At 30.5% G+C, this 16375-nt stretch overlaps 2 protein-coding genes and 1 pseudogene across 5 annotated transcripts; 1 reads left to right on the top strand and 2 right to left on the bottom strand.

The window, feature by feature from the left end:
• Positions 1-5006: 5006 nt before the first annotated feature.
• LOC100776784 (mitogen-activated protein kinase 9) lies at positions 5007-11317 on the top strand. Of its 4 annotated transcripts, none has more exons than XM_003530010.5 (11): positions 5010-5459; positions 6265-6673; positions 6745-6872; positions 7034-7093; positions 7528-7677; positions 7909-8064; positions 8187-8327; positions 8426-8499; positions 9544-9645; positions 9936-10161; positions 10862-11317. In XM_003530010.5, the coding sequence occupies exons 1-11, from the start codon at positions 5196-5198 to the stop codon at positions 10934-10936; spliced, it is 1785 nt and encodes a 594-aa protein (XP_003530058.1). In that variant the 5' UTR covers positions 5010-5195; the 3' UTR covers positions 10937-11317. The 4 variants fall into 4 exon arrangements, with proteins under 4 accessions (XP_040872911.1, XP_003530058.1, XP_040872910.1 ...); XM_041016976.1 differs by lacking the exon at positions 5010-5459 and adding an exon at positions 5499-5793; XM_014777899.3 differs by lacking the exon at positions 5010-5459 and adding an exon at positions 5802-6058.
• Positions 11318-12012: 695 nt separating this feature from the next.
• LOC113002178 (pentatricopeptide repeat-containing protein At4g20090-like) lies at positions 12013-13909 on the bottom strand (annotated as a pseudogene).
• Positions 13910-14264: 355 nt separating this feature from the next.
• LOC106799227 (pentatricopeptide repeat-containing protein At1g62590) lies at positions 14265-14615 on the bottom strand. Its single transcript, XM_026129090.1, has one exon. The coding sequence runs from the start codon at positions 14613-14615 to the stop codon at positions 14265-14267; it is 351 nt and encodes a 116-aa protein (XP_025984875.1).
• Positions 14616-16375: the final 1760 nt, after the last annotated feature.

Here is a 16375-nt window from a genome sequence, read left to right on the forward strand (position 1 = left end):
CTCTATTGAAAGTATCTATCCAAACACATAATAAGTGTTTTTATAAAGACATAAGGTTAATTTCATGAGAAAGGTGAAAAGGTCCTGGTTGCTAACAAAATTTAACATGCTAATATTTAATATTTATTCATAAAAAATGGAGACTTTTGCAACTGGTTAGTGTGGTGTGAAATTGAAATTTTAGAATGTGTAAACATTTTCAGAATTAACAAAAAAGAACTTATGATGAAAAACTTGTTTCAAAACCCGCTAAGAACCAAGAAATCATATTTAGAATGTGAAAATTGTAAGTATTAGCTTCTTAATTAAAACCATACATGAGATGTGAAAAATCAATTTTGAGATGGGTAAGTTGTAACCAAACTCGCTATATAACACCGTTGAAGCTTTTGCAAATAGCTGCTGGTTTAGAATTGGAATTTTATAATATGTTAAACATTTTGAAGAATTAACAGTAAAACGAACCACTTGTGAAACACTTAGAATAAATTTGTGTAAAATTAATTTGAAATTTAATTGCTAAAGACATGGTGATTATATTGTTGGTTTAATTTTCAAACACAGCCAGTGTAAATATTTTAGGCGGTTTATAACCAAGTAAAAAAAAATAATTCAAAAATAAAACTTTTTAAGTAATTATATTAAGTTATAAAAATAATTATTATAAAACTCAACATTTGGTACATATAACAATTTATGACTTGATGACAATCTTACGGTATTATAATCAAATTCTTATTTGTATTATAATTCACTTAAATTGCTAAATTATAAGAAATTATTACCAATACATCTTTATTGTAATTTCTAATGAATTGAACTTTTTTTAAATTTATTAAACAGTACACTTAAAATATCCGTTAACAGAACTTTTTTTTATAATAAAAATAATAATAACAAGTTTAGCTTAAATGGATATATGTGTTATATAATCATGGAAGACAGTCTAAAGACAAAATGTGGATATGGCGATGGAGGAATGCCAAGAAGGGCAAATGAAAACGAAAGTACGAAACATTGGTCATTGGAGAGTGTCACACGCCACCTTAGAGCCATTTTCACTTCAGCATTTTGCGACAAACATCATAATTATAATCAACTCCTATTCATCATGTTCAATTGTTCATGCACTATTTCCTTTTTGTTCTTTTTGGTACATATTCATGTTTGTTCTATGATGCTATATTGCTATTATAATCAACTCTATTCATCATGGGCTAATCCACTTAAAACACCTAATATTCAGAATTTAAATTTTCATTTGAACTCTTTCCATTTGCAACGTTTTCAGAATTTAAATTTTCATCCTCTCATGCCAATACAATTTGCTTAACACGTACTCTAATCTATAATTTACTTTTTTTTTTTTTACAGAAACAGAATTAACACATTTCCTTCACGGTAGTTTGGTAAATGCAATCTTTAACAAAAATGTTAGATTTTATCTACAACTAATTTAATAGGGTGGTCTCGCCTGACCCATTCTGATCGAACATAAATGTATGTACATAGCATACTTCATAATATAATTTCTTTATAACTCGTGTTATTTACCGTCACACTAGTATTGTGTTTGGAAGGAGGCATTTAAATTTAATAAGGTAATTCATTTTTTCAATGAATTAAAAATTTCCCAATGTGAATTAGGTTGTTTGGATAAGAAATTTTATAAGAAACTGAAATTTAGACATTTTGGTAGAGTATTTAATTAATTAAACCAGTGAAATTTGAAAATCTCCCAAGAAACATAGACTTTGAATTTTATTTTTTTCTCTTACTTGTAAACACTCCTTTGTGACCTCATGCACGTCCATTCTGTATGAAACCATGACATATTTTCTCTCGCGATCTTGATGCGTCATCTCACGACCTTAATTCGGATTTAAGGTTCCGTTGTATGTTTGATTTCGATTTCATTTATTTTTTATTTATTTATAAGGTTTCTCATTTTAATATGTTTTCTCTATATAATTTTATTTCTCTTTAAATCTTTCTGGTACCACTTTGTAAGCACATCATAAAATTCATACAAGTTTAAAAATAAAAAATATTAGTATAGGAACCAAATGAATTATTAACGTATTTTCACTTACAAATTTAAAGCTTTGAATCAGGACGGATCCAAAAACCTTCCGTTGGAAAATTTTTTCTTCCTTTATAATTATTTAAATGACTAACTTTTAATAAATAATAATCCTTTAAAAAAACATTATTTTCACACATGAAATTAAAATTAATTTTTATATTAAATGATAAAAATCTTAATTATTATCTTAATAATAATAAACACACAACTACTTTTACATAATTTTACATTAGTTATCATTTTAATCATTATAAGAAAACAATAAATATAACTAATTTTACATAATTTTATACTAATTAACATTAACCATTATTATAATAATAACATACAAAATTAATTTTATATGACTTTATATTAACTAAATTTTATATGTGTGTGTGAAAATTTTTAGGAGGCCCTTTAGATTCGTCCAGCTTTGAACCATATGTGATAACGTTATTTAGAATCATTTGTGGGTTGATGTATTCAACATCCTGTTGTAGTTATTTGTGTTTTGAAGGTGTTTTAACAAAATATTGTAAATGCTCGTATGTAATGTAATCTTAAAATATTTTGAAAATTTGTAGATGAAAATTAGTTAAAAATAATGTTTAATATATTTTTGAATCATTAAACATGATGTAATATTTAAATTAGATGAGAAATCAAATTACAACTTGATATAAAATGCGATTTTTGTTAATCCAACGGTTGAATTATATTTACATATTATCAAAATCTTTTGTGTCAAATTTTGTCAAAATTGAATTACAACAAGAAAGTCACCAAATTATTCATATTTTAGTATATTTTGAAATGTTTATATTACGTCGATTTTAATTTATATAAACGAGGTAACACAAAATTTTAAATTAATATGAAATTTTTTATATGTGATATATTTGAAAGAAACTTTAAATTCAATGGTGAGTTTTAAGAAAATATTATTCAATTGAAAGATATAGAATGCTACAATAGACAATAATTGCCAAAGTTAAATGGATATAATTTGATCCATCCTCTTTAAATTATTTATAAATTATTAAATATTTAAAGATTGATATATATTTCTTTTTAATTTGGTAAAGTTTAATATTAAAATTATCATTTAAAAAGATATTTAAAAATGAGATTTTGCACTAACTAAAAATTTAATCATCCTATTCAAACAAGAAAACTAAAATACAAGATATAAATTATTTTATCTAAACAAAGTATTTAAGAAATTAAAGAAATGTAATTGAAATATTATGTATTTCAAATTTTTTATAAGTCTAAAATTCCCCGTCAAACCATAGGGTAAGGAATACTTTGGATCAAGATTTTATATTGTTTATCAATAATTTTAACTACCTCCTTTTCAAATATTGTTAGTATAACTTAAAATAATTATGATAAAAAATACAAAATTTAACATACATTAGAGTTTATTAATAAATGAAAATATAAAAAATATAAAAAAACATTGATATATAAACCATTTATTTATATCAATGTAAAATATTAAATTTCACATTTTATTTTTAAAAAAGTAAATCACACTAACTATTCCTAAAATTCAGTAAAATTACACAAATTAAAATTCTCATCTCAGCCTGTTCCTGCACCAACTTCTTAATTTTTGAAAAATATACATGAATCTTATGCATTAAACTAATCCTTTCTAATTGTTTGAAAGATATTACAAACATCTCTCTTACAAGAAAAGTTAATTTAATGGGTTAAAACTTAATAAAAGTTCAGATTAGTGTAGTTTATTCAAATAAAAATAAATAAACATACAGTAATGTAAAAGGTAATTATACTTAGATGTAATTTGTTCTTGTCTCAAATTAACAAAGTTTCTTCCGGTCATAATTGAGTTTTATTTTTAAGGTTTAGTGATTTTTCAGTATCTATAGTTTAAAACACCTCATTTTAATCATATAGTTATAGTTTTATTTAACCCTTTTAGTCTTGGTCTTCAAAGTCTTGACACCTTTAAAGCTACTATAAAATTGGAACTGACAATATAAAATCGTCAAGAAAACAAACACATCCAGTGCAAGATTCATCCCAACGCCAACAAGACTCACGACTTGTCCATGAAAGTTGCCATGAGTGACTATGCCCGGACCATGGTGGACAAATCACCACAATATAGCCTTGTTTTCTTAATTAATGGCGGTTAAAAATTCACCAAATCTCTTTTTGGCAATTTTACATCACTTAGTTATAGTTTTGTAATAATTTTAACAGTAGTAAAAAATTGTAATTATAGGTACTAAAATAGAAAATTATTATGATAAATTTTTAATTCAAATGACAATCATCTTAATAATAACACTGGATTCGATCATCTTAAATAAAATATCAGGTATAAACATAAAAAAATGTGATGAGAAGAAGAGAATCTGATTAAAATGACAAATAAATTGTTGTGAAAATAATTTATGACAAATAGTCCGAAAATATGATTTAAAAAGTCATTTTAATAGCGATTTGAAAAGTCATTCTTCTAAGAGATTTTAGATAGAGAAAGAAAAGTTGAAGAAATATTTCTTAATTAGTACAAGAAAAAAATGAAGAAAGTGGGTTATATATATATATATATATATATATATATATATATATATATATATATATATATTAAAACCTATTCAAGTGTTTATTGTAAGTGATGTGAGACTCGAAATGTTTTTTTTTTTCTTCAAACTTTCATCCATTATCTTATTTGTTTTAATACAAATTATTTGAGGTAGATTAGTCTTATCAACAAAACTAGTTGATAAAAAAATTACTATACTTACGGACAGAAAAATAATTAAACCTTTATTTATTAATCTGTCTAATAAATGGTAGGAAATTAAAATTTAAAACTCTAATTCTAACGGGATATTAATGTCTAACAAACTATAATTCTAACAATTGTCTAAAAAGTACATCAAAAGTTTGCCCTTAATGTACACTCCAGAATTTCTTTCCATGTTTTCCGCAGGCTTTGGGGCTCAGAAGATTCCAAAAAAGGAAAAATGAAATGGGACGAGGCACTTGAAAACTAAAAAAGAGAGGAAAAGAGAGGGAAGAAAATGAAGTAATAGAGAAGCAATGGTGTATTGGAGTGGCGCAGATTGAGGAGTAGTGAGTATATATGGGTGGTGTAGGAGGAACACTTGTGGATGGCATTCGTAGCTTCTTCCATCGTTGCAATTCTATTAACTCTCACATTCACCATCACAAAAACAAAAAGAAGAACAAGAACAAGAACAACAACAATATTAACAACATTGTCTTTGTGAGACATTTGCGTGCCCAGTTGGCCAACGTTCCCACTCAGCAAACTCCTTCCTTTAACCTTCTCAAAGTCCCCAAACGCTCCCACTTCAAATCTCCTTCCATGGATCGTAACAAAAAGGTCCCTTTAAAAAATTACTTCTTTTTTATGGGTTCCATAAGATCATGTCTTTTCTGTACTTTAGCTTTATTTGGGTAATGGGTATTGTTCAAGTTTCAATTTTTTCCAACCCATTTTTTCTGCCTTTTTGGTTCTTTGCCATTTATTTATTCTGTGTCAGGTATCACTATTTTGGTTTTGACTTGTGTGTGCGTGTGCGTGTGTCTATATATATATATATATATTTTAAATCATGGCATAAAGCTATGTTTGATTTCAGAAGGATGGGGACTACTAGAGAGGTTAGATTGCAGAGATTGTAATTGATTTCATTTGGTGCTTCTTTCTGGTTATGGTAAGAAACTAAGAGGTAGCATTTGGCAATTATTAAGATAGCCTGATCATGGTGAACTTTCCTTTCCTTGCTATGTTTTCTTGTAAATGGGAAATGAAGAGAAAGAGACATAGTTAGCAATTAGCATATTTTTTATTTATCCCCCATGCACTCATGACTTAAGGCAAGAGTTTATCAACATGGTGTGATATGGTTGGCAAATAACCATGCCCGTCAAGCATGTGCTCAGGGGTTCGATCCCCAGGTCCAACATCTGTTAGAAAAGGTCAACCCCTTAAATGAATCTTCATCTCTTGAGGGATTAATCTCTGGCTCTTGGCCAGGGATACCTTCGACACCATGTGTTTTACATCTATTACCATAGAACTTGCAGTAGGTTGAAAGACAACCAAACTAAGTTCTAGTGTACTCAAATTGTCCTTACATTTTATTTGCCTATTTTTACATAATGATTTGTGGTTTATCAAACAGGGTGCACTGGAGGTAGAGTTTTTTACTGAGTATGGAGAGGCAAGTAGGTATGAGATCCACGAAGTGATTGGAAAAGGGAGCTATGGTGTTGTGTGTTCTGCCGTAGACACTCATACTGGGGAAAAAGTTGCAATTAAGAAAATCAACGATGTTTTTGAGCATGTGTCAGATGCCACACGGATCCTAAGAGAAATTAAACTCCTTCGTTTGCTCAGACATCCTGATGTAGTTAAAATTAAGCATATAATGCTTCCTCCCTCACGACGGGAGTTCAGGGATGTCTATGTTGTGTTTGAGTTGATGGAGTCTGACCTTCATCAAGTAATTAGGGCAAATGATGATCTTTCCCCCGAGCACTACCAATTTTTCTTGTACCAACTTCTTCGAGGCCTCAAATTTATACATGCAGGTATCCTTGTAATTAAGTCCTTGACTGTTGCTGATAGTGATAATAAACTAAAATAACATTTTTTCTTGCAGCAAATGTGTTTCATCGTGACTTGAAGCCAAAAAATATTCTAGCTAATGCTGATTGCAAGCTAAAATTATGTGATTTTGGACTTGCTCGAGTTTCATTTAATGAGGACCCATCAGCTATATTCTGGACTGTAAGTATTCTAGCAAATTGATGCACTTATTAGTTCTGTTTTGCTTCTGCTTTTGTCTTTTAAGATTTTTAGCTGGAAAGTGCAATCAAATTCATTATTTCTGTTCCAGAATCATCCTTCTAAATATTTTGCTGACTGATTTTATCTACTCTCTTACTAAGGACTATGTTGCAACTCGGTGGTATCGTGCACCTGAACTATGTGGTTCTTTTTTCTCAAAAGTAAGCTTTTTGTATTCTTTGCACTTTGCTTCCTCCCTTTTCTGTAGTTTGTGACATGTATCTAAACTGTTATTGCTCCACATGTGATTATGCTTAATTATGGGTTATGGTCCAATTCTCTGGTTATACCTTTTAATTTTGAATATTATCTTACATAAAAATACTTCTTGAATTTAGAGTTGATGTTCTAATTTCCTTGTAGACTGTATATATATATATATATATATTTTTTTTTTTTTAATCAAATATCAATTTATACGATATATATGTCATTCTGTTTTAGTTGCTACTTCATTATCCTTTTGCAAAGCCTTTTATGCACTAGATCAGTTACCTCTTCAATCCTCCTCTACCAGGATTGTGTATGATTTATGAAGTTGAATATATTTAAGTATTGCAGTACGTGTACGATTTCAAATCCTTGTCTTTTGCAGTATACCCCCGCAATTGACATTTGGAGCATTGGATGCATATTTGCAGAAATGCTCAGTGGGAAGCCATTGTTTCCTGGAAAAAATGTAGTGCACCAATTGGATCTCATAACCGACCTTCTTGGTACTCCTCCTGCTGAAACCATTTCTAGGGTCAGTTTATCCAAATCTATTCTACATTTTTTAACATCAATAGGTAAACTTATGACAGGCTGTAATGGCTAATGATATTAATTCTAAGCTTCTATTTTTCCTGTTCTAAAATACTTCATGTCTCATGTTTTTCTGATCTACCCTATGATTTGTTGTAATAAGTGTCTTTCATGCTTACTTTATTTCTTCTCACGTGTCCTCTTGTTAGTAATTTTTTATCTGGTCTTACAGATTCGGAATGAGAAGGCTAGAAGGTACCTTGCTAGCATGCCGAAAAAACAACCTATTCCATTCTCCAAAAAATTTCCAAATGCAGATCCATTAGGTCTTAATTTGCTGGAGCGATTACTTGCATTTGATCCTAAAGATCGTCCAGCAGCTGAAGAGGTTGATCTTCATTTACCTAGATAACTACCAAAGGCGGAATCTTTTTGAATGTACCAAATGATGATCAATTATGCAGATAATTTCCAAGGTTCCTTACTTCTTTGTCATGCCTGTGTTTGCAGGCACTAAGAGATCCTTATTTCCATGGTTTGTCAAATGTGGACCGTGAACCGTCGTCCACTCAACCCATTTCAAAGCTCGAGTTTGAGTTTGAGAGGAGAAAATTGGCCAAAGATGATGTTAGAGAGTTGATTTATCGAGAGGTATGGCCATACATTTCAATGACTTGATTCAATTTAATAATTTATTGTCTTCTCCTCTGTGCCTGGGTAATAATGAGTTATACATTTGTACTAAACAGATTTTAGAGTATCATCCTCGGATGCTTGAAGAATATCTTCGTTGTGGAGAACAAACAAGCTTCATGTATCCAAGGTAGGGAAGTAATACTGACTATTGAAAAGTTAAGTCTATTTCTTTCTCTAACTTGATAGGTTTTCAGATTTCTGATAGTGCTATCATATGATTGTTTTTGATCAAACTATGACCCTAAATATTATGCAGTTCTAGTCTTGACTTTGGAACTTGTTCTATTATTGTTCATAATTGAAATAATTTTTCCTGCATTATAGTATGCTCATGCTTCATCTCCCAGTATTTATTGTGAAGCTTTGATATTTATAATTATGGCTTCTATCATAAGATTATTTGATTATGGGTTTTAAGGATTTTTTTGAAGTTACTCTTTGTGCACGTCTTATGGCTTGTTTGTTTGACACTTACAATCAATTTCTTATACTGTGCACATGTTTCAATGTAAAATAAATGGTTGAAATTAATTAGGGTACACATCTCAATTACATTAATCAATTCTATCAAAATCAATTCCACTCAACTTTAAACCAATCTGGCTCTTGGTGGAACTTCTACCTTATCCCAATGATTATTAGTCTGTGTTTCATGATTCGTGGATTGTATTGTGATGGTCTGAAAAATGGCACGTCCATGTGGGTAGTTGGAATGAATCCAATCCCCTGCCTGAGCCTGAGCAGCCTATGCATTTGAAAAATGAAAGGCTTCATGTGTATCTGAAAACAGATGTTCTTGGAAGACATGTCTGTCCACCCCCTTTGGCGTGCTCTTTAGGAATGAGACAAAATATTGAGCCAGCTTTTATGATATGCTTTTCATGATACCTGATTTTATAACCATTTTTTCAGGACATTGTTGTTGCACCAAAGTTTTGTTAGATTTTTTCTACATAATTTCTTATAAAGAGCTAGAGCTTCCATTAGCAAAACATTTGGCAGCATGTTTAGCTTTTGTTGATGATTCTTGTAAAAGTTTTGACTCTTGAGAAGCAACTGATGGTTGATTGTCTTTTTTCTGCATGTCATCTAAGAACTGTGTAATGCGGGATCTTTAAAACCATTGCTTTCTTGGAATTTTTATCAGTAAGTTTGTGTTATCCTTTTGCAGTGGGGTTGACCGGTTCAAGCGACAGTTTGCACATCTTGAGGAGCATTATGGCAAAGGTGAACGAAGCACACCGTTGTTGAGGCACCACGCCTCCTTACCTAGGTAAGTTTTGGTTAATCATCTAGGTTCCTAGACAGTTTCGAGATCCAAACTTGGTGAACCTGTTCAAATACTTGATTTGCAAACTTACACTAACAACAACCTTTTTGTCTTGTCCTTTTGGAGGTTTATTTTTTATCTATTTTTTTTATTACCACTGGATTTTAAATTATAATCCAGATTAGTATCGTCTTTACAATCTTCATAGATGAGGCTGGCAGTTGTGCCTGCAAACTTTGTCTCTGATATCATCTAAGTATCATGCATTGACTATTTCAATTAACATTTTGCAGAGAGCGAGTTCCTGCTCCCAAGGATGAAAATAATCAAAACAATGATGTTGAAAATCCAACTGGAGCAAATCTTCAGAGTCCTCCAGGGTCTGATGTGACAGATTCTGGAAATACAGATGCACAAAATGGACCCTCCAGGCCAAAGTGCAGCGCACGGAGCCTGTTGAAGAGTGCCAGCATTAGTGGTTCAAAGAGTATAGATGTGAAACAAAGTAAAGTTTCAGAGGTAATTAACTCTCCTTTCCAGTGCTGTCCTTTTATTGTGTGGAATGGATGGTACTAGCTGGACAGTCTGATATCATTAGAATATTCAATAATCTATGAAGCACCAATACTTTCATTTGCTTCATTTATTTGTATTCATATCCGATACGCTTAAATACTTTATCGATATGTATATGTGAAGTATAAAAGCCTTTAAAAATAGTTATGAAAATCCATTACAACTAGATATGAGACATAGCAGCATGTATAATATAAAAATGCAAAAGTATTATTCATTACTAAAAATGGAAATTGTTCTCTTTATAAATGATTTCAAGAAAATAATAAGATTGATATCATTCCTATTTGTAGACAATTGGAAGTGACTCGCAATGACCATATTTTAGTAATGCCTAGGAAGTATGTTCTTAATTTGGATTTGCAGAATTGTCATTATATATTTATTATGTTCTATGAATTTTTATACATCTAGATAGGTATCTTTTACATGTATTGTATCTTATAGTATATTTTTAGAATAATCGTATTGTACTTGATACATATATACACGTATCATAGCCAATAATTGATTATGATTTCCTTGTTCTATCAAGTATACACAATACACATCTGCCTTCAAATTATCTATGTTTATTTCCAATTTTTTACTCTTTGAATACATTTCTCCTTTGGTTATGTTGACCCTATTTCTATTTCCACAGGAGGAGCCACTTAGAGAGGTCAACAATGAGATTCTGGATGAGTTGACACAGAAGGTTGCTTCCCTCCATTCTTAGTTCAAACTTAATTCATGATTTTGTTCTAACTTTCCTACGCTCCCTTCCAAAAGAGAGAAAATGAGTGGTTGAATAGAAGCTAACTGTAGGACTCTGTTGTATTGAACTACCATTTCGTATTACCACTGCAAGTCATGCAAGTATTTAGTTGTGTAAAAGTACTCATTATTGCAGCACAATGTATTATAGGGATGGTGCCAATTACCTTAGTTTCTTATGAGAATATTAGCAGTAATTGCTCTTGCTTTGCATGACTTTGAAGGCGTCAAGTTCATGCATATTATCAATATTCTCATCGTAGATGCACAGGATGCTTGAAACTGTTGTCATGTGTAATTAGGAATGATAGAGTTTAGATATGATATCAGTGCCCATTTTTTATATTTGTTGTTCCTAAATCCATACTTGCCTGGTTAATAATTTTGGTCTATTTCCCATACTTTATGAATATATGATGATACCTATCTATAATGCATTTAAATTTAAATTCACTGCAATAAGTTAATTACAAAAATATAATGTACATCTCTTGTTTATAGCAAATAGAATATTTAAATAATTTCAAATAAAACATCATGAGTGTAAAATTACTAATTTTGAAACATGCTTATATTCTTTAAGAAATGTAAAAAACCTGATATTAACACTAATTATTTTTAGTGATTTGTGAAATTAAAATAATATTTTTTAATTATATAGTGATTTGGCTAATATTTGTTATATATAATGATAATGATTTGTGTAATATTGTCATTTTTATTTTAGTATATTAACTAGTCTAAATTATACTTTTAATTTTCTTTTTATCTTTTTTGTTTAAGTTCAATTTAGTCTTTTATTTTTAAAATTTAGTTAGTCATTTAATTTTAATATATTAACAACGTTAATTCGAACCTAATAGAATAATCAAATTGAACCAAATTTAAAAGTTTGTTAAATTTAATTTTCAAAAGGAAAAATGACCAAATTTTATCTAAACAAAAAGATAAAAGACTAAAAGTATAATTTAACTTTAATTTTAATTACAAAATAACATCATAAACACATAAAATGCAATATTTATTTTATTCCCTATAAGTACTGATAATAAAATCGAGACAGTAAATATTTATTTAGGCATAGATCATTCTCTATGGTGACCACACTGGTCAAAGAAAGATCATCAAAATTGCTTCAGCCTGAATGAAGTAAAGCTCTGAGAGTTTCGACAAAACAAGAAGAATAAAGGCTTGATAGTCTTGAAGCAGATGTTGAGCAAAGATTTGCAGAGAAGTGAGAAAGAGACAACAACATTCTCCACCAAAGAGACAACAACATTCTCCACCAACTCAACGCCGTGCATAATTTCAAGACTCAAATTGTCTTGAGCCTGAGTGACTATGAAGTACAGACACTCCAGTTCCTTGTCGTGTCTGGTGTCCGACACGCGTCCGTGTTAGTGTCCGACACCAACACGATAACCACCGTACTACATTCTATATTTTTGATATTATAGGTGTCCACGTGTCCGTGTATGTGTCGTGTCCAATGTCGGTGTCAGTGCTTCATAGCTGAGTGACAATGGGAGGATTTGTGGTCACGGAGTTGTATTAGATCAGCAAAAGGAGCAATTTCCCACATTTCAACAAACAACTTAATACTGTGACATGCTCCATTTAAAAAGTGCCACTACATGCTCATGAATTTACTCGTGAAAAATATATCCTCTGAATGAACAAAAAAGTGCCACCAATGGCTATGATAGCAACAACTGAACCCCAAAACAGATTTGAGAATAACTTAGAACAGAGGTTAGTGAAAAAGATGATATCATCAATAGGAAGGTTAAATTGGTTCCTTCCAATTTAAAAATAATGCTAAAGAAATTAGTCACGTCAGTCTATCTAACACAGTATAACAACCTTCATCTGCTTATATCCAACATAAAGACAGCTTAATATACAAAACTGATAAGCTTCAATTAATTATGCCTAAAAAATTATCTTCATAAAAATATCAGCAAACACAAATAATTATGTTAGTTTCAGCAAACACATACCATAATAGATAAGGTAAATGGAATCAAATATAAGAGATAAGGAATTCAAAATAATTATGTTAGTTTCAGCATGGTCTGAGAAGTGGAACAACGACTTAAAATCATACAAAGTAGAAGAAGATTGACAGTACAATGGAAAGAAAAATAATAGTTATATTGTCAAGTCTGAAAACAATCAACCACAACTCTCAAGATATCAAGATGAAAAACAACATCACTGTTAATGAAAAATAAAGAGGCAGTGAGCCCACAACAAAGTCCGTCTTTTTTATGCAATCAAAAGTTAAAAATATTGGCTTGTTGTCATCAAAATTCAGAATAACCTGATGTGAAACTAGACACCATCTCACCTGGTTTATTCTTACAATAGGCCTTTAGCAATCATTTCACGGAGAAGTTTCTCTGCCTTATCATTCTCATATTTCAAATGTTATAGCATCAGAGGTGCAATTCACTGTCTTCCATGTTGGACCACAAAGCAAATGCCTCGTCAATCAACCCCTCCTTACAAAGTCCATTGATCATAACAGTATATATGTAAACATTTAGATGATAGCCTTTATCCAACAAATCTTGAAAAAGCCCTTGAGCATTCTTAAGTCTTTTGCCTTTGCATAGACCATGAAGAAGTATATTTAATGTGTACATATCCGGTTGAATTCCATTATCTTTCATTTTGTTGAACAATGCAATCGCCTTGTCAAGCTGACTGCTCTTGCATAAACTATCTATTAAGGAACGGTAGGTGATAACATTTGCACAATCATGCATATCATCGATAAGATCAGAAACATAAAGATTCTACCAGATTTGCACAAACCATCAATAAGAGAAGTGTAAGTCACTATATCAGGAGCCACATTTTTCTGATGCATTTCCTTATAGAGATTTATGGCCTCATCCACTCTTCTAATCTTACATAATCAGTTAATCATGATATTGTAGCTGCAAAATGGAACACATGTTTTGCATTCTTCACTCCACAAACTAAGACGTAAAGTATTATAACTAATAACATTAGGTTTCAAACATGCTTTCAGCGTCACAGCCAACACATTTTTGGCTCCTTCCATCTTTCCTTCTTTGCACAATGCATCAACCAGTATAGTATAGGTACGGACATTTATGTTGATGGTTTTCAATACCATTTCATTTAACAACCCAGTTGCTTTTTTCAACTTACCAAACCATACTGAAGCCATGAATTAGAGTATTATAAGTGACAACATTAGCGGAAATTCCCTTGATATGCATTTCAGAAAATAAATCGCAAGCCTCGTCCCCCATTGATCAAAGTCCTGTAATAACTTGGTTGAGCTGAAATCCTTGTGCCAATACCTTGTCATGAAAGTGCAGTGCCTTCTTGACCTGACCCTTGGGACAGAGACCTTTGATGAGTGTTGTCAAAAGGTTATGGTATGGTGCTGATAACCCAATTTGAGGATCTTGGATAACACAGAGAAAGCCAAGTTGATTTGACCCAAATGGCAGAAACAGTAGGATGTTCAAAGTAAAAAGGCCAGACTGAATTTTCTTGAGTTCTAACCAGTGAGAGAGGAAAACAACAGTGGGGTAGTGCTTCATCTTCATGATGGATCCTAAAATCTGGCCGAATTGGATGATGGGAGGGGTATGACGCATACACAGCATGCGATTGAATTGGAAAAGAGCATCATCAACATTTTCAAAGGACTAACCTTTTTAGAGGACTCAAACTCAAACTAGCTGAACTATAATGCCATATTTAGGTTAGTTAGTCTACCTATATTATAGTTTAGCTGATAATTTTTCTGACTCCCTGAAGCAGTGGTCAGATACCAGGTAATAATAAAATGAACAGAAAGAGAATAAACTCACCATTGTTAGGCAGAGATAATCGTTTTTTGGCCTGCTTATCTGCCTGTAATTTTCTCTCCTTTGGATTTGAATGAGATCTTGACTTAAGTTCAGGTTTTGAATTAGCTTCTTCAACAGCATTTTCAACATTTGGCTAAACAGGCAGTGTGTCAGATGATTCTAGCAAACCTGCAGACTTACAACATGCCATCTTTTTTATGCAATCAAAAGTTGAAAATAAAAGAAAATAAACTACTAACTAACTTTTTCTTTTATTCAAACAAAGGATTTTAAAATTTAAACGAGAGAGGAGAAAATTTAAAATTTGTATTCCATCGATTTTGACCAGCAGAAACACACAATATGCTTGTCCATATTTTATTACCCTAAAGTATATACAATTTATCTTGTTATTGGGTTGTTATAGTATAAAGAAATGTGATAATTGTAAACATAGATATAAAAAAGTTATAAATATTTGGTGAATTACTTTTCTTATTTTTCAATTTATTTATTATCTTCAATTTGATCTCTTTATTTTTAATAGATTTAATTAGGTACATTATTTTTTAAGATAAATTTAATTTGATCTTATTTCATTCTGTTGTAACATTTTTTTCTAAAAAATACAGTGAAATTCGGTTTAAAGTATTATTAAATTGAATTAATTTTTTAAAAAATAAGAATTTAATTGAAACTTTTAAAAATAAAATACCAAATTAAATATATTTTTTTAAAAAATAAGTACCTAATTAAAACTTTTCAAAATAAAGGAATCAAATTAAATTTTAAAAAATGAATATCTTGATTTCTTTTTTGAAAATTTGTTCATAATATTTTTTCACATCTATTCTATGTTAAATTTTTTGATATTTTTTAATTGCGGGATGAATTATATAAGAAATTCGTTTTTTTTTCAAATTTTTAAGGTGAATGACATAATTAACTATTATTTAAAAACAGTCATGTTTTGAAAACATAATTAACACTCTTTCATGAGAATTGTGATTTGCGCCTTTTTTTATTATTATACAAAAAAGTTGCTTACTAAGTATGTACCCAGTTCCCATGTCCAACACCTTCACATACGTTTGATTTCATTTCTGCAAATAAAAGAATTGATATCATTATTTATAGAAATAGAAGTTGAAACAAATAAATGTGGAACATTTCTTTACCATTTGTAAGATCTGCACACTCATTTAGAAGATGTGTCGCATCATGTTTATCATTGCATAACATTTTCTTCTCCTGTTTTATAACATCTTACATGAGCAGAAGTAGCAAACTTTATCATATTTACAAAATATGTTGTATTGTATGAAGAGGGGTTGTGTTGTCAAGGAAATCACCGGTTAGTTAGTTACACTTGTTGAGGTGGTGAGTGGAATGAATGAAAGGAATGGCTATGATAGAAGGGTGTAGAGGAGGAACAAGGAGAGAAATTAAGGAAAAAACAGGAGTTATGTGAGGACAAAGAAGGGTGAGAGTGTGATTTGTTAGTGTAACGTGGAACCAAAACTGAAGCATGATTTGTTAGCAAGTGTGTAGTTACTTTTTTTATA

This window comes from Glycine max, chromosome 7 (assembly GCF_000004515.6).
Source record: "Glycine max cultivar Williams 82 chromosome 7, Glycine_max_v4.0, whole genome shotgun sequence".
Classification (NCBI taxonomy): Eukaryota; Viridiplantae; Streptophyta; class Magnoliopsida; order Fabales; family Fabaceae; genus Glycine; species Glycine max.

Coding starts and splice junctions, on each gene's coding strand:
- LOC100776784 (XM_003530010.5), top strand. CDS start 5,196: ATGGGTGGTGTAGGAGGAACACTTGTGGATGGCATTCGTAGCTTCTTC. Junction 8,065..8,186: donor ATCGTCCAGCAGCTGAAGAG/GTTGATCTTCAT, acceptor CTGTGTTTGCAG/GCACTAAGAGATCCTTATTT. Junction 9,646..9,935: donor CACCACGCCTCCTTACCTAG/GTAAGTTTTGGT, acceptor AACATTTTGCAG/AGAGCGAGTTCCTGCTCCCA.
- LOC106799227 (XM_026129090.1), bottom strand. CDS start 14,615: ATGCGTCATACCCCTCCCATCATCCAATTCGGCCAGATTTTAGGATCC.